Source organism: Camelina sativa, chromosome 2, assembly GCF_030686135.1.
Source record: "Camelina sativa cultivar CO46 ecotype springtype chromosome 2, ASM3068613v1".
In the NCBI taxonomy this organism is placed as follows: Eukaryota; Viridiplantae; Streptophyta; class Magnoliopsida; order Brassicales; family Brassicaceae; genus Camelina; species Camelina sativa.
This window is the reverse complement of record NC_141881.1, coordinates 22,647,420-22,672,165: the sequence shown is the minus strand read 5'-3', so window position 1 is coordinate 22,672,165 and position 24,746 is coordinate 22,647,420. Positions and strand designations below refer to the sequence as shown.

Genomic DNA, 24,746 nt, shown 5'->3' with positions numbered 1-24,746 from the left:
ACATATGTTGAACATTTCGTCTGAGGTTAAGTTTGTGATCGTTAAATACTTAAAAAAACTAGGTGATTTTCTTGAGGATATTTGTCTTTGAGATACAAGTAAACTGCAGTTAGCTCTTTATGTTATTACTTGGTGGTTTGGTTGCTGATCTCCAATCACATGCGGAAGTAGGTTAAGCCAACTACCTGATCCGTTAATAGGTCATATTCTTTCTCATCTTCCACTTAAGGAAGAAGCTGTTAAGACAAGCGTTTTATCAACTAGATAGAAAAGTCTCTGGCCTTGGCTTCCTTGTTTGGGTTTGGCATGCTGGCACCTCCCAAATTTCAATGCCTTTAAGAGTTTTGGTGACAATTTTTTCGATTCCAATAGGGCTTCATGCATACACAAACTCACCTTAATTGTTGATGATGAAGATGATGAAGATGATGATGCCTCTTATCTCATACTATGGATCGCAAAGAAGCCAATTTTGAGAGACTTGTCTCTTGCTGTCCTGTCTTGGAAAAGTTAAAGGTTTTCGGATCTGTGTATAGGGATGTCAATGCCTTTCGGGTGCTCTCTACCTCATTGAAGAAGCTCTGTATAAAGATGTTGTTATCTTCGCTTGAGTATGTTGATATCAAAACCACCATCTCGGGATATGGGGCTGAATGGAAGCTAATAAGGTACTTCCTAGAGAATTCCACGATCCTCAAGAAACTGACTCTGCGTTTGAATTATTATCGTTCGGATGAAAAGCACATAGTGAAGGATATCCTGGAAATTCCAAGACGCTCTATCACATGTCAAGTCGTCATATATTGATATATATATACGAGTAGTTATCCCATGCTACGCACGGATTTAGTTTACAATATTTTTTGTTTTTTAGTTAGAAAATCTTTGTTTGTTTTGTATTGCTCGGTTTTTTTAGTTTTGTGTTTCTTGAGTTTCCATTGTATACATTATAATAGCCAGTATATAATCTGATGCTGGTTCTTCTTTGATACATTTGTCTTCAGATCCAGATGAGACCATTAATACTTTACTTTCCTTAACCCGTGTGCTGCTAATACCAGCGGAAACAACTTTTTGTTGTATTTCCTATCAGTGTAAAACCGGAAAACTTAGCAAAAGTCTATAACTATTCAGAAACTAACCTTTGTTGTTTTTCTAAAGGTAATACCTTTTGGTGTTTTGTTTTTCCGGCGTCCTGAAAGTCAAATCATCCTCGGCTTTGTTAGACCTACACAATTCATCGTCGGCTTTGAAATAATGAACTTAAACATCAGTGGCACATATAACGGAAAACACTTTACAGTACCTGTTAGAACGGCGCTTCTTGGATGCTCTCCTTCCAAATATAGCAGAGGGCTTGTAACGCCCCGACCGCCACCTCTTAGTGGGTCCCATGTTCAATCCCAGTCCATGGGCCCGCGTTCCTTAATAGGTCTCATGTCCTCTCACTAGGCCCGTGAGCCCATCAATAACCGACGGTCGGTTTGCTACGTCCGGGAGGCTTTAAAGACTTGTTACCGTCCCTACAATTCACCACATGATCTTTCCCTGTGTTTTGTCCTCACTCGCACAGTTCCTGACAGTCACTTCCCGGAAGGGGGAAAAGGGCCATTTTCGACATGTACAATCTCAAAAGTGTCAATTTATACATGTACAAACTCTCGGTGCCAATTTCTACCTATACTCAAATAAAATTCAAATTTCATACCCAATTATAGAAAAACTGCCGATTTCAGAGTCAAAATCAATAAATATTAGTCAAGAGCTGACTCAGATGACACGTATTAGATGAAGTGGCATCGTATAATAAAACGACGTCGTTTTGATGCTGTAATTTCGTTTTACAAAACAAAGAAAGCAAGACCCAGACTCGAACTCGGGTCGATCCAAGTTTTTATCAAAGCTTTAACCATATGATCCAACGGCCCCATTCGGTATACTTGGGAACATTAATAATTATATCCTATCCACCCCCGAGAATCTCCCTCTTCTTCCTCTTCTTCTCTTCCTTGACATCGTTAATGGCATCATAATTTTGCCTTACTCATTCCTTAATTTTTACTGGAAAACAAAAACCCTAGTGATGAATTGATGATGATTGTGATCAAAGAGGAACATAGAATCTTCAAAATTCAAAATTTTAAAAGAATCAAAAAGTTAAAAAATCAAATTTTGGGAAACCATGATAGAAGTAATCAATTAGCAATTGGACCAACAGAAGCGGATCTAGATGGAGAATAAACCACCACGGAGCAGCCATTAACGATGCCAAGAAAGAGAAGAAGAGGAAGAGGAGATAGATTCTCACAGACGGATATGATTATAAACAATAAAGTTTCCTAATATTTTGAATAAAGCTGCTGGATCATATGGTTAAAGCTTCTAATCATTCTTTGATGGACCTGGGTTCGAATCTAGAGTCTTACAATTTTTTTTAAAAACGAAACTACAGCATCAAAACGACGTCGTTTTAATATATGATGCCACTTCATCTAATACGTATCATCTGAGTCAGCGCTTGACTAATATTTATTGATTTTGACTTTGAAATCGGCAACTTTTTTATAATTGGGTATGAAATTTGAATTTTATTTGAGTATAGGTAGAAATTGGCGCCGAGAGTTTGTACAGGTATAAATTGACACTTTTGAGATTGTACTGGTCGTAAATGGCCCTTTTCCCTCCTGGAAGGTCACCGCTTAACTCTGGAGTTCTCTCAGGACCCTTGAACGAAAAGATAAGTGCCCTTTGGTGACATAGGTGGCCAAATCAATTCTTTTAAATCTCTCCGCAAGTCTTTGAAACCGGGGTGTCACAGGGCTCACCGTTGCATTCAAGAGTTGGGATTCCCCCAGTTGTAGATGGCTAAATTAACAGTTACAAACTTACAATAAAAGTAGTGGGGGTCTGAGGGGGATGGATTATTCACATTAATAGGAGGTGTACGTTAATCTGCTAATTACTGCACAAAATAAAGTAATACATCTAAGGGTGAGTCTCCTTGTTCTATTTTGATGGATGTGATGGTGAACGTTTGGTATGTGGCAGTGAAAGTATAGTGAGCCACTTTGATATTGAAATAGAAATTATTTCCTATTAACTCTTTGATAGCATCAGGCACGTCTTTCGCAGACTCGGCAGAGTTCATCTGCAATTGATATTTTTGGAAGTTGTTAGCATTTTAACAGGGCAAAAAAAGGAGGAAGGGTTATTTGGCTTCAATCTAAAAAATGAGTACCTTGTTGTCAGCCAGGTCAGAATTTGTTTTCTTTAATAGTTTTGTCGCCTCTTGATTGAGAATTACAAAGTTTGTTGTGGTTTGGCCATCATCAGTAATCACTTGAATTTGGTACCTAGATGGAAACATGTGAGTGGGCTCTAAAAAGAATAGAGACAATATAGACGAGGGTAAACATACCGAAGTATTCCGACAGCTTGGTCTGGAGGGCAGGTGAGACAGGATATGATGGAGCCACTTGTTTTCATTTTTAGATTGCACCCTGTGCATGAAATATAATTCCAACCATTTCGTAATACAATATCAACCACTCTCACTTTACACCATAAGCGTGTTTCCTACAAAGCAATCAAGAGATTGAGTTAAAGAACCAATCTCTATAATTTGAACCATAATAATGTTTAAAATAGTACCTTTCCCCCTTGTTCTTTGATGTAACTCTCAACATCTAAAATCATGTACCAAGCATTTGGGTCGAAATGACTGCTTTCATCTACAATTGGTGGGACAATCACTACAAGAAAATAATTATATTAAGACGAAATGTTTAGTCACAATAAAAAGAATTTAGTTACAATATAAACATTGTTACGAATTTGTGACGATTTTTGAATGGTTGCAATACAATGGTCACAAATTTTTATTTGTAACAAAAACGTCATAAGAGTTGCAACGAATATATTAGTAACCATTTTGTCATCAATAATTACGACACAAAAAAGTAACAAAACTGTCTCAATTACAGACTAACAAAACGTCTTTAAATCGTCATAATTCGTGTTTAAAATAACGTTTTAATTATGTATCTTATTATTAAGAAACTATAGTCTCAAATGGTCACAAATGATAATTAAAAATTTGTCGCAAAAGTTTAACAAATACTCAAAATCATGATATTTTATGACTATCATAATGTCCAATCTTATCATTAGAAGTTAGTTTCAAATGGTCACAAGTTATTACTAAAAAATTCATTACATTATAAAAATTACAACTAAAAAATTAATCTCAAAACAATATTATTTTTTAAAATTTATAATCATACAAATTTTTTATAATCATAAACATTAGATATACATTATAAGCTATCTTTATTCTTACAAAGAAAATAAATCACAAATTCGACCAGATGCATATATTCGACCATAACTTTCATATTATAATTCCTATGGAAACGATCTCAGGCTCTCTGAAAAGGTAAGACTCAGATATTTCCAACGGTGGGTAGATCAGCTTCTGGTTCAATTTGTAGCAGTGGGAAACGATTTTACAAGATGACTGATGTTAATTTGCGGATCTGCGCAGAATAGGTTTGAGAAAACATGTATAACTTTTTATCTACAAAAAAAGTTACAAATTACTTTGGGGAAAACTTACATCTATGGGTTGGGAAAATGCTCACCAAAATTCGTCCATAAAAGAGTCTGTTTACCCCTTGTTTTCCACCATCTCCTAGGACATGTAAGATCTGTCGTTAATCTTAACTGTGGCTCCTTGTTTTCTTTCTCTCAAATGGTTTACTCTCTCTCTAGGTTTAGGAGGCACGAAATTATAAAGAATAAAACCCTAATCATCTCTTAAATAAGTCTTGTTAAATTAGGGTTAGACACTTGGCTTAATGGGCTTTGTATAAATGATATAACAATTTATACTATTTTATGACTAATATTTATTCATTTTAATGTCACAAACTGTGACTTGTATATATGTTATAAGTTCATAACTAATTTGCAACAACATATTGGTCACAATATAGTCATAAGAGTAACGATTAATATTATCGTAGCCTATTCGTCATTAATTGTGACAAACTTTTGTTACTGTTTTTTTCCATCATAATATAGTGACAAAAATACTATGAATTTGTGACAAATAAATTTAGTCATAATATCGTATTTACAGTGTCACAAATTTGTGACGAAAATTTTTTGTCTCAAAAATACATCTCAATAGAACTATTTTCTTGTAGTGAATACTTTCTTTGCAATGGTTGCTGGCGCCACCAAAAAGAACCTCTTGTTAAGTTATTGCCAGCTGGTGTAAAAGGTGAAATATATTAAAATGAAGAGATGAAAACCTTTGGCAAAACTTTAGGCAGACGGTATTGTCAAGGTTAAGCCAAATCTGGCTTGAGGATGTACATTCAAATACAAGTATCATGATTAGATAGAAAAGACAGTCAATACCCATGTAGAAAACCATAGAAACCAACAAATATCTAACCAAAAAGTGAAAGGTTGATTGTAATTAAGAGGGAGAAGCACTTACGCCCCACTTCCGTGGGTTAACATGGGTTGCATGACCACAACAGTTTCATCTTTTAGGGTTAGAAGTTTGGCATGAGCATCGACTGCAAGTTCACCCCAAAGAGAAATGTATATGTTGTCACCACTACAACCAACACCAGAAATGGAAAACAGCTACACACTTATAAAGAGTGGAACGGAAGTGATTTCAAGGAAAAAATATATTGAAAACAAAAGCAATACCTTTCTAAAATGCAAGTCAGTATTAAATTGAAAGTTGTCTAGGAAAGGTTATTTTGGTCTTTGTTTTCAGATGTTCAAGACGAAGATATTTGGCCAACAACATCTGGTGGGTGGGTAAATGTAAATATGAGTCATATACTGAAGAAGAAAGTGAAGGCTAAAAGACCAGAAAAAACGAAGAATGCAAAATATGTTGTTACCTGGAAGTTATTGCCAGCTGGTGTAAAAGATGAACTATATTAAAATGAAGAGATGAAAACCTTTGGCAAAACTTTAGGCAGACGGTATTGTCAAGGTTAAGCCAAATCTGGCTTGAGGATGTACATTCAAATACAAGTATCCTGATTAGATAGAAAAACAGTCAATACCCATGTAGAAAACCATAGAAACCAACAAATATCTAACCAAAAAGTGAAAGGTTGATTGTAATTAAGAGGGAGAAGCACTTACGCCCAACTTTCCGGGGGTTAACATGGGTTGCATGACCACAACAGTTTCATCTTTTAGGGTTAGAAGTTTGGCATGAGCATCAACCGCAAGTTCACCCCAAAGAGAAATGTATATGTTGTCACCACTACAACCAACACCAGAAATGGAAAACAGCTACACAATTACAAAGAGTGGAACGGAAGTGATTTCAAGGAGAAAACATATTGAAAACAAAAGCAATACCTTTCTAAAATGCAAGTCAGTATTAAATTGAAAGTTGTCTTGGAAAGGTTATTCTGGTCTTTGTTTTCAGATGTTCAAGACGAAGATATTTGGCCAACAACATCTGGTGGGTGGGTAAATGTAAATATGAGTCATATACTGAAGAAGAAAGTGAAGGCTAAAAGACCAGAAAAAACGAAGAATGCAAAATATGTTGTTACCAGGAAGTTATTGCCAGCTGGTGTAAAAGGTGAAATATATTAAAACGAATAGATGAAAACCTTTGGCAAAACTTTAGGCAGACGGTATTGTCAAGGTTAAGCCAAATCTGGCTTGAGGATGTACATTCAAATACAAGTATCATGATTAGATAGAAAAACAGTCAATACCCATGTAGAAAACCATAGAAACCAACAAATATCTAACCAAAAAGTGAAAGGTTGATTGTAATTAAGAGGGAGAAGCACTTACGCCCAACTTTCCGGGGGTTAACATGGGTTGCATGACCACAACAGTTTCATCTTTTAGGGTTAGAAGTTTGGCATGAGCATCGACCGCAAGTTCACCCCAAAGAGAAAATGTATATGTTGTCACCACTACAACCAACACCAGAAATGGAAAACAGCTACACAATTACAAAGAGTGGAACGGAAGTGATTTCAAGGAGAAAACATATTGAAAACAAAAGCAATACCTTTCTAAAATGCAAGTCAGTATTAAATTGAAAGTTGTCTTGGAAAGGTTATTCTGGTCTTTGTTTTCAGATGTTCAAGACGAAGATATTTGGCCAACAACATCTGGTGGGTGGGTAAATGTAAAAATGAGTCTTATACTGAAGAAGAAAGTGAAGGCTAAAAGAGATAAAACGAAGAATGCAAAATATGTTGTTACATGGAAGCTCTCACCCTTGTCTACCATATCAAACAAGTCTAAATAAGTAGAGAATCTAAAATAATCATAACCAATAGAACATTGTCTTTTTTTTTTTAATTTTATGTTAAATTATATTCAAAATAAAAATAACGTTGTTACAACTTGTGCATTAGCTTATAGAAAGCTAGAAGCTATTGCCATACCAAAACAAACGCTTAAAAATTACAATTGCCAGGAGTGTATCCACTTTTGAAACGCCGTATCATACCGCCGATCACCCGAGAGGCCAATGGCGAGTAGTTGATCACGAACTTGTCTCTCTATCCAGTCAATGATGCAGGTGGCAGAGTGTGAAGCCTAGCCGTGACGACGCAGTTACGCTTCCGCCAAATCATATAGATAATAGCTTGGAAGACATACCGTAGGAGGAAATCATCACCCCTGTGGAGCTGTGGGGTAGATATAATGTCGAGCATTGATGACCAATCTGTCGTATAGCGTGCTCCTAGAAGACCCTTAGACAGCGCTAACGACACCTTAGAGCATTGTCTTTTTTGTAATACTATCCAAAGACGTTTTCTCCGTGAAAACAATTCTCCACTTATGGTTGGTGCTTCCATAACGGTTGGAGGATGGAACAACATCGAACTCATTGATGCTGTACAACTGGCCGTTAACCAATTGATCTTGAAACCTAGGCAGAAGATTAGGAAGGAATGAAGCTTGTATAGCACAATCCTGAAACGGAGGACAAATGAATGTGTTAAAATGGAGGTAAATCAGGGGTCAAGAGGAACAAAAATAGAGATAATATACATTTTCATTTAGAAGGAGGCATTCAAGACTTAGTAAGATATTGCTATTTTTTTAAGTCTCGAACTTTCCAAATATGAATGACCCAAACAACAATCCTATTGTTACCAGTCATGTGTGTTTTGATGGAGATTGAACCTAGGGTACAATAGGGAGCTAGTGTTTTTGTTTTGCCCATGGTGTCACAGAGATGGTGAGTGTCGTCAAAGGTAGGTACTTAAAAATAAAACTTAATGGAATATTTGAGGGAGAATAATTAGTGATTGTAATGAAATGGAAATGACCATAAAATGATAGGGGTTTAGTATTATTTTCATGACGTTATAATTGGGTGGAAAACGTAAAAAGGGAAATGAAGGATACACTTTAATGAAATTCTTTAATTACCGTAAAGATTGTAGTAAGTAATAGAGAAACGTAAACATAGTAATGGTTGATATGATTCGGATTTTAAAATTTTATTTCAAACAATTTTAAATTTGATTTAGGACAGGATTAACGTTAACACCAGCGCGGAAAACATAAATAATGGTGAGTTTGAGATTTACCCAATTTGATATCAAAACCAGAGATGAGACCCAATTTGATTTTGCAATTAATATGACTCTGATGGGATGTCAGAGATGTTAACGGAGACCTGTGGCGTATACACCGGGACAAAATCACAAAGGCTAGATGGAGAAAGGAACGTCGGAGGTGAGAAGATGAGAGCAGGTGGGATCAACATCGTTTTTTCCGTATGGTTTTATGGGCCGACAATTTATTTAGGTGGGTCTGTATTTTGACTAATTTGGTTAAGCCCAATATAAGTATGTAATACGTAAAGACAAAGGTTTTAAGAATGAGGTGAGAACAAGTGTCAGATAAATAATAAACAGGTGTCATTTCTTAGAAGAAGTTGAGAAAAACCTTCTCTTATTATATAAAATGTGTGTAAAGACTAGAGAGAGAGAGCATGTGAAGCTGAAGCACAAGAAATGCAAGGTTGTATGTAGGCTTTTTTTTTTGTTTTCGGTTGAGACTGTTAAGGTTGACTCATCAAAATATCTAAGGAACATTGTTTCTTATCAAGTTGATCAATGCTGTTTCTTATTTTGTTTGTTTGTTTTTAAATTATATTTTGTGAACTGGAATTGAGATGTAATATCTCATCATGTTCAAGTAGAGATATTCATTTAACTATGAACATTACATACAGAGAGCCTTGAGATTGAGAGAATAAGTTGCTACGGCCATTTCCAGCAACTGATTCTTTTCCCGCCGGCAAATTTACGATTTACTGTTCCGGCAGGTGATTCCTCTACGTTCGATTCGACCAAAACACTGTTAAGTCTTCTTCTTCTTACTTTACCGTTTTGTGTAATTTGTTTGTAAACTCTTTGGCCTGAATTTAGTCTCAATGTGGTTTAGTTTAGCTTCTCACTCTCACACACTCTCCTTATGTCTCCAGATGGAGAAGTCTCTGGCCTTGGCTTCCTCGTTTGGAACTGGCATGGTCGAAGTTCCCTAATTCTGATGCCTTTATGAGTTTCGGTGACAGATTTTTCCATTCCAGTAGAGTTTCATGCGTTCACAAGCTTAACTTAGCTATGAGCTATGGAAATGTCAATCCTCACTTCACATCATGGATTGATGCTGCGGTTAAGCGTAGCGTCCAACATCTACAAGTTCGTTATGCTTATGAGATGCCCCTAAGCCTTTATACTTGTGAGACTGTGGTATCCTTAAAGATGTGTTGGGTGGCCTTGCCTAGTGCCGAGTTTGTTACCTTGCCTTGTCTGAAGATCCTGCATTTAGACTATATGAGGTATCCCAATGAGACCACTTTTGAGGGACTTGTCTCATCCTCCCCTGTCCTTGAAGAGCTAGAGTTGGGACTTGTTAATTCTGGTGCAAAGGTCTTTAGGGTGCTCTCTACATCATTGAAGAGTCTCTGAATAAAAGGTTCTCTATGAAAGATCTTGGAGCTCCCAGCTACTTCCTTGGTATTGAAATTCAAAAGTGTAAAGAAGGATTCTTTCTCCATCAAACAGCTTATGCTAAAGACATTCTTTATAAAGCTGCTATGTCCGACTGCAATCTGATGCCAACACCACTGCCACAAAATCTGGACAAGATGAATCCTGAACTCTTTTTTGAGCCTACCTACTTTCGAAGTCTTGCGGGAAAGCTTCAATATCTTACAATCACTAGGCCTGACATTCAGTTTGCAGTCAACTTTGTATGTCAAAGAATGCATGAACCTACAATATCTGACTTTGGTCTGCTCAAACGAATCCTGCGATACATTAAAGGTACGTTACATATGGGTTTGTACATAAAGAAGAGTTCCAATCTGTCTCTTTCAGCGTATTGTGATAGTGATCACTCTGGTTGCAAGAAGACTCGTCGTTCCACAACAGGATTCTGCATTTTTCTCGCTCCGAACCTGATCAGTTGGTCTGTTAAGAGGCTAGAAACAGTGTCGCACTCGTCTACTGATGCAGAGTACAGGGCACTTACAGATACAGCTCACGAAATAACTTGGCTCTCATTCCTCCTACGTGATTTGAGGATCTCTCAACAGTTTCCAACCTTGCTCCAATGCAACAATCTCTCTGCAGTGTATCTCAGTGCAAACCCAGCTCTTCACAAACGCTCCAAGCACTTTGACACTGACTTCCATTACATCCGAGAGCAAGTAGCATTGGGACACATTGAGACACAACATATACCAGCTCAATTTCAACTAGCAGATATCTTTACCAAATCCTTGCCCAAGCGTGAGTTCGAGCATCTAAGACACAAACTTGGTGTTGGTGTTTCACCCACCAGAAGTTTGAGGGGAATATAAGTGATATATGTGAGTTGGGCCACAAAACAGTGCAACAAGGAGGAAGCCCAATAAAGAAGGTTGGTCAACACTCTCAAGTCATGACAAAGACTGTACCTGCAACTCCCCTGCTCCATAACCGATTTGGTGCTCTGCAAGATAAGGATGATGACTAACTCATCACAGCTGTCATGAGAGCTGTCACAATAACTCACCTATTTCTAGATTGTTCTCTTTGTTTATATATAAGACATAGTCCTCTAAGAGTGTAAACTTATCTTGAGATTATAATAAAAGAATCATGTTCTTCTCAAAGGTTTCTCTTTATTCTCACGTAGTTTCCTGAAAAATATCGATTAGGAAACTTGCGTTTTCAATATTTGGATGACTCTCTGGCTTTGGGTTCCAAAATTCGAATTGGATTCCAGAGAATTCCGAGATTTCAATGCCTTTGTGAGTGTCGGTGACCGGTTTTTTGATCCCAGTAGGGTTTCATGCCTAGACAAACACAAGTTAACTATTCATAGAAAGGATGAACGTGTTTATGATACATCCTATATCACTTCATGGATTGATGCTGCAGTTACGCGTCAGATCCGAGATTTTAATGCCTTTGTGAGTGTCAGTGACCGGTTTTTTGATCCCAGTAGGGTTTCATGCCTAGACAAACTCAAGTTAACTATTGATAGAAAGGATGAATGTGTTTATGATACATCCTATATCACTTCATGGATTAATGCTGCAGTTACGCGTCAGATCCGTCATCTACATATTGAGTGTCATACAGAGTATGCCTTTCCTGAGATGCCCTTAATCTTTTATATCTGCAAGACACTCATACATTTAGATCTCTTTCAAGCGAGCTTCTGTGACTTGTCTGGGCTTAGCATTTCCTTACCTTGTTTGAAGACTATGCATTTCGAAGATATTCTTTATCCTCATGAGGCCACTTTCGAGAGACTTGTCTTATCCTGCCCTGTCTTGGAGGAGTTAACGATTGTCGGATGTATGGATGATTATGCAAAAGTCTTTCGGGTACTCTCTAGTTCATTGATGAAGCTCAGTATAGAACTAGATTTTATTATGCATGACTTTGGTACAGGAGTTGTGATTTTTGAGCATCAGTGATAACTTGTCAGAAAGCTTCATAATCAAAAATATGCATTCCACAGTCAAGTTAGATATTTCGCTTGGTTTTGGTTTGGGGGAATACAATGAAGTAGATGTTTTGTCAAAGCGAAGTATGATCCATGATTTTCTCCCTAGAATTTCAGAGGTCAAGGAAATGATCATATCTTGGAACACCTTTGATGTGTATGTATTTTAAAGGATTTTAACCATAGTTTTTATACTTGTTTTGAGTCTTTTGTTAGGTCCAAGTGTGCATTTAGAGTCTTTTTAGTCTTTTGTGAGTCTATAAAGGTTCTAGGTTACTTTGGAAGGAAACTGAGTGTTTTGGGGATGAAAACAAGCATCTGGAGCTAAAGTTGGTTGAAGACCGATCGGACTAGTAAGTAGATGGAGTAAACGCAGAAAAGTATCCGAGATCGGCTGATCCACATTTGGGATCGACCAGTCCAGTACCCAAAGCAACTTTTCATTTTATGTTTTAAACCGACTTTTAGGGTTTTATTTTACTATTTAAGCACGAGGCTCGACCTCTAGAAAGACAACTTTTATTCTATGCAGCTTTTGAGTACTTGTAAGCTTTGGGAGAAGATCTCTTATCCTTTCTAACCCTTTCGAGAAGAATTCTGAACCCTTTATTTCTCTTTGCAATTCGATTATGATTTCTTCATCTTTGATTTGCTGTTCTTTTACTTCCATGTCTGAGTAGTTTTACTATTGGGTTTCGGGTTTCAAAGGGGGTTTTATGATTATCTAAACTTAGGTTGTTAAATTTGGGATAGATCTATTTGTTCTTCATCTATTGTTGTTCTTAATGCTTAAGCTAGATTGATCACCTAGATTAAGATCTTAGGTTTAATTCATCGTGGCATCAAAAGTGTTGTTGAGTTGCTTGAAAGAAACATAGGTGAGCAAGGTGGACCTTAGCCAACGGAAGTTGAAGTTGAGGCATCTTGTGAACAAATCAAACTTGAACATTAATGCTTGCTTGTTTATCTAGATTCAAACGGAAGTTTAGGCTCTAGTTATTTCTTTGCAAAGTTAGCTAATGCTGCGGAAGTAGGTTAGCTTTATAATTGTGATTTGAGTTCAAGAATGGTTCTTAATGCATTCAAATCTATCATCTAAATTCGTGGTTGTATCCCCTAACTGATTCCCTACGCCCAATATCTTTCTCTGATTTCAAAACCTTTATTTATTTTCCAATTTTAATTGATTACTTGAAACACAAACTTTCTTTTGCCTTAGCTATATTTGGTCTATATAATTTCATAGTGCATTGCTTGGTCTCTTTGGATTCGATCCTGAAGTGTTACGACGACACCACTAGATCGTAGTTGAGTGCACATTATGTTATAATTGACCTGTTGATCAACCTTCATGGTAACACACATATATATATATATATATATATATATATTTGTTATTTAACATAGTTCTTCGTCAATAAAGTTTCTTATTCAGAATATTTTGTGTCTTATTCCAGGTCATCTACCAATACACGAAGTTCGAACTGCTGCCTCAGTTTGGCTACTTGTCATGCATGAATGTTACTCTCCGTATATCCATTTTGAATTGGTTGCCAACATTTCTTGAGAGCTGTCCGAACTTAAAAATTGAAAGTGTGAGAACTTATGATCTGATCTATGAAACAATGATTTCTTTAAATTCTCTTTGATTAATAGAAAATTTGTTTACAAGTTTGTTCTAAACAATTTTCTAATCTCTCAAAACCCTCTTTAAAGAAACCTCACGCTCTCTCTAAGTTCTTAGCTCTTTTTCCTTCTAAAAGACTACAACTTAGTAGCTAGGTTAACTTTCTCTTGTTTGTGCTCAAGCTTACAATCAGCCTTAGCACCCTATTTATAGAACTAGGCCTATGCCACACAAAGGGCAAACTACCTATTCTAATCCTAATAGGAATTTGACAATTTCCTTTTTTCTTTATGTTTTAGGAAATTTCCATCTTTCTTCATGTTTACATTCCTATTGTAAACATGAAGCTCTTCAATCTTCTAGAAGCTTCTTGGGGCTTCGAATCCTGTGTAAATCTTCTAGCTTAGTAAATGCCGACATAAATAACCTGACACTCTGTTCTTGTACTAATGCTGAGTCCTTCTGAAATAGTTCATCCTCTTGTATAAATGACGCATCTTCAATCTCCCCCTTTTTAACTTTGTGCTTCTCAAGCATAACAATTTAGAAATTGGTTTAGACTTAAAGCACATAACTTTGATCCATAGTCAATCGTTCAAAAACATAAACCAAAATGACCACTGAACCATAGTCAAACATCCAAACACAATAAAACAAAGTGATTGCCGAAAACGAAAACGAAAGTGTTTAATGAAAATACAAAGCTCCCCCAGAATCTCAGACCAGCTAAACTCCCCCAGAATTTCAGACCAGCTTGTTCTCCATCTCCCCCTGCTTGAGAATACAACAGTTAAAAATAACTCAAATCATCTTGGAAAGTGGATGATTCTGTATGAGCCTCTGTACTACTTCCGTAAGTCTCTGAAGAGCTTGTGATGTATCGACCAAAGCTGCATATGAACTCTCCTCATCTGCTTGACCTAACTGTGGTACACGAATGCTACCCAACTGAATTACCTCAGATGCCGAAGACAGTCCCTCATATGTTTGTTCATCCTGAACTGGTATAGGATGTCCATCCTCAGTGAGTAACCCGTGTTTAACCCCATAAGCAAGTCCAGTTCGAACATCTTTAGTGTAGAACTTGGCTGTAACTTCTTCTTCTGCATTTGACCACTCAAGTGGATCATCCTGAATCTTAAGAGTGCCAAAAATTGTCCGGGGAAAAATTACACGCCTCGAAGGATCACTCCACTTCATATCCATAATCTGATCATAGATCAGCTGTCTGAGATCAAAACAAATACCTTTGATCATCTTATACACAACTCGAGCACGTTTGACTGAAGGATGATGCGGATGACCAGATGGAACCCAGTTAAAAGCCGCGAACATCAAAAGAGCTGCAACATCTCCAGGAAGATTCTTAACTTTCAACTTCGACCAAGGTAACTTATCTTTTCCACTTAAAACTACTGCAAGCTCATTCTTACTCAGCTTATCAACTGCATTACTAGCTTTGTTCTCATCTAAAGTCATATATTCTAGATTAAATGCCTCATTGATCATCCTAGGAGAGAATTCATACCACTGCCCTCTAACGAACACCTTAACACCATCTTTGGCCTTTTCGTTTGGTAAATTGGCATAAAACTCACATATCACTTCCTTGACATATAACGATAACCCTTGAACTGATTCTTGTAATCCCAACTCCATGATTTTATCTAAAATCCCAAATTCATCAGGTTGCGAGAAATCTAAATTTCTTTCTTCTATAAACTCCCTAGTTATAAGCTGGGAATACCTGGCTTGAGCAGCTTTTGTCACAAACACATCAGATCTAAACTTTCCCCTTGTCCTCTTGTCACTTGATTCTGCGAATTTTGACCGCTTCGGAGTAGAGGAAGATCCTTGCTTTGTCTTTCTCCGTTTTACTGTTTGACGCTTGAGTGATTCTTCCACACGAATTTCCTCAGTATCAGAATCAATTTCCTCATTACCAATGGTTTCTTCATTGCTAATTTCTTGCGCCGATTCATTCTTTGAAGATTCTTCATCTCCTATCTCAGTTGGGTCCGATTGGTCATTCTTTGAAGACTCTTCACCTTCTATCGAATCGATTTGAGTAACACCACCGGATTTATTGACAAAGTGAGATTGATCTTCATCACTGCTCGATTCATCAACCAACTGAGGTCGACTAAACCTACCATCATCTCGAGTTTCCGTTGATCTCCTTCCTCCTCTCACCAACCCTCGTCGAGTTGCTCTCACCATCTTCTCAAATTGACGATACACCCAAGGACCACCACAATGTGATTTTCTTTTTTTTCGATACAACCAAAGACACAACCAAATAAAAAATCTGATTATTTATCCCTTTTTTTTTTAATCTTCTCCCATCGATACAACCCATGCTTCATAACCAAACAAATCTCGAGCCAAACTTCTTAAAATTTTAACCAAGATTAAACCGGTTTTCTCCGAAAATATAATCAAAATCATATAATCCACTCAAATTAAACCAATTAATTATCCTTAACCTCAATATCTTCTCGATCTTGTTCTTGAACCAGCCCCACAAAGACTCACATCTCACAAACTCCAATTGAATTTCGTAAAATTGAAAAACGATTAAAATCTAAAGCCTTTGTGAATATATCTGCTAACTGATCTTCAGTATCAACATGATCAATCTGAACCTGCTTTCTCTCAACCAGTTCTCTGATAAAATGATGTCTTACATCAATGTGTTTGGTTCTTGAATGTTGTACTGGATTCTTAGAAATATCAATTGCACTTTTGTTATCATAATATACTTGTAGTTCCCCTGAATCCATACCATAATCAGCTGACATCTGCTTCATCCACAATAATTGAGTACAACAACTCCCTATTGTTATATATTCTGATTCAGCTGTAGATAAAGACACTGAGTTTTGCTTCTTACTCAACCAGGCTATTAGATTGTTGCCTAAAAAGAAACAACCTCCACTTGTACTCTTTCGATTTGTTACACTTCCTGCATAATCTGCATCACAGTAACCAACCAATCCTTTGTTCAAACCTTTAGAGTACCAAATCCCAAAATCAACAGTTCCTTTGACATACTTGATAATCCGCTTGACTGCTTCAAGATGAGACTGTTTTGGTTTTGACTGATACCTTGCACATATACCCACACTAAAACTCAAATCTGGTCTACTAGCTGTAAGATATAGTAAGCTCCCAATCATTCCTCTGTATTGCTTGACATCTACATCCTTACCATCAACATCTTTTGACAGTTTCAATGAAGTACTCATAGGTATCACAGCTTCTTTGCACTTATCCATCTGAAATTTCTTAAGAAGTTGTCTAGCATAAGTACTTTGTGAAATGAAAATACCTTGATCTGACTGTGTAATTTGCAACCCAAGAAAATACTTCAATTCTCCAACCAGACTCATCTCAAATTCTTGTGTCATACTACTTACGAATTTATCCACCAACTCTGTTGAAGTACTTCCAAAGATAATGTCATCAACATAAATTTGAACCATCATAATATCACCACCTTGTTCCAAAATAAACAGAGTCTTGTCCACACTTCCCCTGTTATAGTTCTGCTCCATAAGAAAACTAGTCAGCCTTTCATACCAAGCTCTTGGGGCTTGCTTCAAACCATAAAGAGCCTTTTTCAGTTTATAAACATACTCAGGTCTAACTGGATCTTCAAAACCTTTGGGTTGTTCAACATACACTTCCTCTTGCAAAATCCCATTCAAGAAGGCACTCTTAACATCCATTTGAAAAACTTTGAAGTTCAGAATGCAAGCCATTCCAAGAAACAGTCTTATTGACTCAAGTCTTACTACTGGTGCAAAGGTTTCTTCAAAATCTACACCTTCAATCTGCGTATACCCTTGTGCAACTAATCTTGCTTTATTGCGAACGACAACACCATTCTCATCAATCTTGTTTTTGAAGATCCACTTAGTTCCAATAATATTCACATCTATTGGTCTACGAACCAGTTCCCAAACATCTTTACGCTCAAACTGTTCCAGTTCTTCTTCCATGGCTATAATCCAAAAATCATCTTGGACAGCTTCTATATGATTCTTTGGTTCGATCATTGACACAAAACACTCATAGAAAACAGTTTCTAGAGTTGTAAAGTAACTTGTCATCTTCTTAAAATCAATCTGCACTCCTCGAGTCTTCATTTTCTCATTTAAGTCCCCAATAACATCAGATGCAGAATGATTCTTATGAACTTGTTGTACTTCTTCTGGTTTTGTAACTGGAACATCCAACTCAGGAACTTCATTGTGTGCTTTAGTGATGCTTACCTGTTCTGAATCACTGTCTGAATCATCAACTTGTACAGCTATAGACTGATCATCAAAGACTACATTCACTGATCTCATGATTAAACTTGTACGTCTGTTGTAGACTCTGAATGCTGTACTACTTTCGGCATAACCCAAAAGCATGCCTTCATCACTTCTGGAATCAAATTTGCCAAGATAATCTTTGTCATTTAAGATATAGCATTTGCATCCAAACACATGGAAGTAACTCAAATTTGGTGTTTTGCCTCTCCACAACTCATCGGGTGTTTTTGTAGTATCCCTTCGGACATAGACTCTGTTAATAATATAACACGCAGTGTTCAATGCTTCAGCCCAGAATTTCTTAGGAACTTGATTTCCATGTATCATTGCTCTAGCCATTTCCTGAAGAGTTCTATTCTTTCTTTCTACTACTCCATTCTGTTGTAAGTCCTTGGTGCTGAGAATTGATGTGCAATCCCATGTTGTTCACAAAACACCTTCATAACCTCATTTTGAAATTCTCCACCATGATCACTTCGAATTTTCTTGATTCCTCCTTGTTCATTCAGTAGTTGTAAAGCTAAAATCTTGAAGCTGTCTATTGTATCTGACTTCTCACGAATAAAACGAACCCAAGTGTATTTGGAGTAATCATCAACTAAAACAAACACATATTTCTTTCCTGCTATGCTTTCTACTTGCATTGGTCCCATTAAATCCATGTGAACCAGATACAGAGCTGATTTTGACTGAACATTTGGGACCTTTTTGTGCTGAATTTTGACCTGCTTTCCCTGATTACAAGATCCACACACCATATTGTCTTCCCCTTTAAGCTTAGGTACTCCTCGAACTATCTCTTTATTCACAAGAGTAGCAAGATTCCTTGTATTCATATGTCCAAGTCGTTGATGCCATAGATCTATACTTCCTCTAGCACTGTAGCATTTGATTGAATGTCTCTCCCACATGTAACAATTATTCCCAGATCTTACGCCATATAACTTGACATTACCCGACTCATCCAATGCTTTGCAGTCAACCTTTGTGAATAACACTGACAATCCTTCGTCACAGAGTTGACTAATGCTTATTAAATTTGCACGCAGCTCTTGAACTAGATACACATTCACCAGTTGTGGAAGCTCTGTATCACGTGTTGTACCTTTGCCTTGTATAAAACCATGACTTCCATCTCCAAATGTTACTGTACCTCCTTTCAATTTCTTAATATTCTGTAGATTACTCTTTGTTCCAGTCATATGTCTTGAGCAACCGCTGTCAAAGAACCAAGGCTCCGTGTCTTCTTGTTCTTCAGTAATTAAAGCCATATTGCACATTGATTCTGTTTCTTCTTGTTCTTCAGTAATCATGGCCATATTACATCTAAACCGTGATCTTGTGGCTACCATTGATTCTGATTGATATAGGTCAGCTTTCCTCATCCACACTTGTCTTCTAACTCCATTCCAGAAAAATCTTCCTTGTTGCTTTAAGGTACAGACCTTCTGCCAATATTTGTAACAAAAACGTTTGTAGTGACCGATTTTTCCACAGAAGTAACATGTCAAAGATCCATTAGAAACCCCATAAGATGTCTCCTTCTCAGATTGATAGGCTCCAGCAGATACAAATTTGGTTGTCTGTGATTTTAGCTCCCATGTTTTCATTAAATCCTAATCCTCTATGAGTCTTCTCTGTTCTCCCATAGCTCAAAATTTTGTCAAGTTGCTTGGTTCCTGCAAACATATGAATCTTCCTATGTTGTTGGTCTAATTCACATTGTAGTTCTGTAGATTTTTTCTTTTCTCTAAGTAGCTCTTCTTCAAGCTTGTCAGCTTTTGCCGATAAGACCAACTTCTCTTTCATCAGATCTAGCGAATCTTTAGCCAGCTTTTTTTCATCCACCAATTCATTCTGTAACGACATAACAAGTGCTTCTAAACGAAGTTTTTCAGTTATCAAAACTTGATTTTCCTTTCCTAGAGAAATAAGTGTATTTCGCACTTCCTTGTAACTCTGAACAATGTCAAGAACTTCATCTCCTTCTGATTCTGAATCAGTTACTTCTTCCCCATTCTCAAATTCAGTAATACCCACCATAGCTACTAAATTAATGAGTTCCTCTTCGCTACTGCTATCACTATCTGATTCATTCTCAATGCTAATCATAGACTTTTCTTTCTTGACTTTAGAGTAGCTCACACATTCCTCATGTGTGTGTCCAGTCCCTTTACAGATTGTGCACTTGGCATCTCGTAACTTGATTGTTGGACATTCTCGGATAAAGTGGCCATATCCCTTACATTCATGACACTGCATATCAGCCTTTTTGTCTTCACTTGTCTTCTTGAATGAATTACTCTTCTTTTGACCTTGACCTTGTTCTATCCTTCTTAAAGCACGATCAAATCTTCTTACCAACAAGCTCACAGCATCATCTTCTCCTTGATCAGTTACGTCTTTGCTTACTGCTAGAGCTATTCCTTTTGGTTTCTTAATCCCATTAAGTTCCATCTCGTGTGCTTGTAGCATTCCGACCACTTCACCGTAACTGAGATTTTCTAAATCTTGAGAGACCGTTAAGGCTGTTTTGTATCCCATAAACCTAGATGGAAGACACCTTAAAAACTTTTTGACTAACTTCTGATCCTTATACGTCTTCCCAAGCGTTAAGGCTTCTTGTGCTAGAGCACTCAACTTTGAACTAAAGTATGAAACAATGATTTCTTTAAATTCTCTTTGATTAATAGAAAATTTGTTTACAAGTTTGTTCTAAACAATTTTCTAATCTCTCAAAACCCTCTTTAAAGAAACCTCACGCTCTCTCTAAGTTCTTAGCTCTTTTTCCTTCTAAAAGACTACAACTTAGTAGCTAGGTTAACTTTCTCTTGTTTGTGCTCAAGCTTACAATCAGCCTTAGCACCCTATTTATAGAACGAGGCCTATGCCACACAAAGGGCAAACTACCTATTCTAATCCTAATAGGAATTGGACAATTTCCTTTTTTCTTAATGTTTTAGGAAATTTCCCTCTTTCTTCATGTTTACATTCCTATTGTAAACATGAAGGTCTTCAATCTTCTAGAAGCTTCTTGGGCCTTCAAATCTTGTGTAAATCTTCTAACTTAGTAAATGCTGACATAAATAACCTGACACTCTGTTCTTGTACTAATGCTGAGTCCTTCTGAAATAGTTCATCCTCTTGTACAAATGTCGCATCTTCAAAAATCCCCAACGTGGTGATGATCTGTTCAATCCATTTGAGGTTTTTCATCTATATGAAGATTTTCGTGTATCTTATCATTGCATTTTAATGATCTCTCTCTTTCCTCAGGCGTTGGATAATGATATTAAGTATTCTGAAGAGATGAATCAAATAAGCTTTTCATCTGTTCCCGAGTGTTTGCTATCGTCGCTCGACTTTGTTGAATTCAGTAACACATTCTCAGGAGGTGTTGCAGAAATGAAGCTGGTAAAGTACTTCCTAGAGAATTCAGCAATCCTCAAGAAACTTACTCTACGTTTTTATTATGGTCGAAGAAAAGATGAAATCTTCAAGGAACTCCTTAAAATCCCAAGACACTCTAAAACATGTCAAATCATCGTACTGTGATTGGTAAAAAGTAGTGAAGATTTTCTGTTATTAATCAGTTTGATGTAGGATGTTCTTGCTACACAGGAACTGCATGTGTAGGTTTTTTTGTATGTTTGTTTCGTTAGAGTAAATAGAGATGAAACAATTTTAGGCTACTTTCGTGAGAAATTAAGGTGTTGTTTACTCTATGCTTAAGCTTGAGGAGGTTTTTACTCTTTTCTTGTGATCCTTAAACCTATATCAGTATAACAGTAAAATTAAAATAATGTGTATATCTTAGCTTCGAGCATTGGCGATTTACGCCAAAAAATGTAAGCAAGATAGGAGATTGTTTCACCTCACTCTAATATATGCCTTTCACTTTTAAAAGCTTGACTTGTAAAATCAGACCTTTCACTTTTGCTTCGCCATATAATCAGAGCTCTGCCTACCTCTTTGAACTGTGTTGTTGTTATTCTTCTTTAACCTCTAAGACTGAGCCATGTGAGTCATAGCCACATATATGGAGTTTGGGGATGACGACACTGCAGCAGCTGCTGCTACCATTTTATGTGCAGCAGTTTGGGGATGACGACACGTCTCAACCATTTTCCCATGTTCGTTTTGCTTATGAGATGCCCCTAAGCCTTTATACCTTTATGAGATGCTGCTATTATTTTGCTGATTCGTTTCTATAATTTTCCATGATATATGTTCAGGTGTTAGAAAACTCTTAGCAAGGTCAAATCGAGTTACTAGAATTTTGATAATGAATCAAGCTTTTTGCCACACAAAAAATGCTGGTTTAGGCTTCTTGATTTGACTTGGTTTTGTAAAATTGGAAGATCATGTTGTCCAAGCAAATTTTCGTTGTGTGCCAAGCAAAAGTTTTTTTTTTTTAATGGTGTTATAACTAAAACATCATATATTTAGAAACAGAGACTACCATTCTTTGTTAGAGGCCAATTGACTCGTGAAGAGTGAAGACAGCCCACCGTTTTTATCAACCCCAAGGAAAGAGATAAACAGTGCTAGAATCCAAACGTGAGGCTAACGCTATGGAGAGTAGTCGGCTTAAATTGACTTTATCGTTTTCGATTTATTCCTTTTATTTCCAAGTTGAGGATTTTGGAAGTTTTAAGGATTTGGTGTTGATTTATGTTTATCGTCTTTACTTAGGTGGTTTTCTATATATTGAGGAATAAAGAGAGAATAAAAAGATTTCACTATTGAAAACTTTTTGTGTCGTTTGTTCTTTAAGCTTACGACGCGTACTTATCAGCTACCTTAGAGCTCACTCATCTGCTACATGAGACCGTGGAGGAAGACGAATAGATTTGATCTGCGGTGGTAGTTAAAACTCAACTGTGAGTCTGTGGTGCGTTCTTCTTCTTCTACTTCTACTGTTCCTCGAGAAACCTTAAAAACCCTAACGTAAACAAGCCCTCGCATGTGATTTTATATATAGTTCTAACTTTTAGATTTTTTTATCTTTGCTAAATTTGATGATGCAGATTATAGTCCTGTGCTGAGAAACAAAAAATAATGCGTAGAAAGAAGAAAAGCAAAATATGTGACAAAGCCTCACATGAGGAGGAAGATAGGATTGGCCAGCTACCGGAACCTTTGATATCTGAAATACTTTATCATCTTACTACCAAGGATGCTGTAAGAACGAGTGTTTTGTCTACCAAATGGAGAAATCTTTGGCGATGGGTTCCTGGATTGGTCTTGAACTCCCGTGCATTCTCGGATTCTAATGCCTTAGTGAGTTTCCTTGAAACGTTTTTTTATTACAACAGGGAGTCATGGATACGCAAACTACGGTTAAGTGTTGCTTATTGTCATGGTATATGTGGTCCTGGTCCCACGTCATTGATTGATGCTGTGATTACGCGTAGGAGGATTCAGCATCTTGATCTTACTTTTTGGACTGGTAATGGTATACCACTGAGTTTATATACCTGTGAGACACTGGTACACTTACGACTATATATGGTCACCTTGTGTAATGCTGAGTTTGTTTCCTTACCTTGTCTGAAGATCATGCATTTACAATTTAACAAATATCCCAACGAGACCACGTTGCAAAAACTTATCTCGGGCTCTCCAGTTCTGGAAGATTTAACCATCTACAGAGATCCGTCTGATAAGGCTTTTCGAGTGCACTCTTATACACTAAAGAGAATCCACATAAATGCGTCTACTGAAGTTGTGATCGATGCACCTCTACTCCATTGTTTAAGTGCTAAGGTTTACCCAACAAAGAAGAACTTTCAGATCGTCAATTTGGGTTTCTCTACCAGAATAGAGATAGATCTTGTTCCTTACCCCAACTTTAGCCATGTGACGACATGCAGTAGAAGCATGATTCATGACATCCTCACCGACATATCGAGGGTCAGGGACCTAGTTATTATTAATAATGCTCTTTGGAAGGTATATATACATCTCAAGATTGTTCTTCCACGAAAGTTTGTCACTTAAACATTCCTTTTGCACGAAATTTTGTCACTTTAACATTCCATTTTACTTGATTACATGTGTTACCAGGAAATCTTTCAATACTCGAAGTCGGGACCAGTGCTTCAGTTTCCTGACCTATCTCGTTTGAATGTTAAATTTTCTAAATCTGATATTGAAATGTTGCCAACCATTCTTGAGAGCTGCCCAAAACTAGAATCTTTACTAATGGTAGTAAATAAAACTATAACCCTCTTAATTATTTAAGCTTCTTTGTTTGTGATTTTTTTTGTTTATATATATAGTTTCTCTAGTCAACTTGTTTTCTTCTGTTTTTGAAGGAATTGGGTGAGGACAAATTGAAGTGTCGCCGTCCTAATAAGAAGAAAATAGATCCAAAGGTGATTTTTTCAACAGTTCCACGGTGTTTGGTATCATCGCTCAAGTTTGTGGGATGGAAACGTTCGATCCTAGGGTACGAAGGAGAATTGGAGCTAGTAAGATACTTGTTGAAGAATTCAAAAATCCTCGAGAAATTAAGGCTCGAGATTTACTATACGGGCGAAAAGCCTAAGTGTGCTTTCCTTGAAGAACTCGTTACAATGCCAAGATGCTCTAGCGTTTGTGAAATCCATTTTTCTGTGATGATTCCTAAAAAATAAAACATTGTTGAACATTTCGTTTAAAGGGGACTATATTTAGGGCCTTGACTTGAGCCACAAGCAAATATTGCGGTTTAAGTCTTGGAATGGTTATGCATCACTGGATGACTATGAGAACCGAAG

At 37.0% G+C, this 24,746-nt stretch overlaps 2 protein-coding genes and 1 pseudogene across 2 annotated transcripts; all 3 read left to right on the top strand.

Annotated features, from left to right (window-relative positions):
- The first annotated feature begins 4 nt into the window (after positions 1 to 4).
- LOC147949042 (putative FBD-associated F-box protein At5g53635 pseudogene) lies at positions 5 to 10,001 on the top strand (annotated as a pseudogene).
- Positions 10,002 to 11,260: 1,259 nt separating this feature from the next.
- Positions 11,261 to 12,004, top strand: LOC147949041 (putative FBD-associated F-box protein At5g53635). Its single transcript, XM_087469805.1, has one exon. It carries the CDS (start codon positions 11,261 to 11,263, stop codon positions 12,002 to 12,004), a length of 744 nt encoding a protein of 247 aa, XP_087325931.1.
- Positions 12,005 to 23,025: 11,021 nt separating this feature from the next.
- Positions 23,026 to 24,623, top strand: LOC104773470 (F-box/FBD/LRR-repeat protein At1g51370-like). Its single transcript, XM_087477741.1, has 3 exons — positions 23,026 to 23,937; positions 24,052 to 24,192; positions 24,303 to 24,623. Exons 1-3 carry the CDS (start codon positions 23,044 to 23,046, stop codon positions 24,621 to 24,623), a joined length of 1,356 nt encoding a protein of 451 aa, XP_087333867.1. The 5' UTR covers positions 23,026 to 23,043.
- The last annotated feature ends 123 nt before the right edge of the window (positions 24,624 to 24,746 follow it).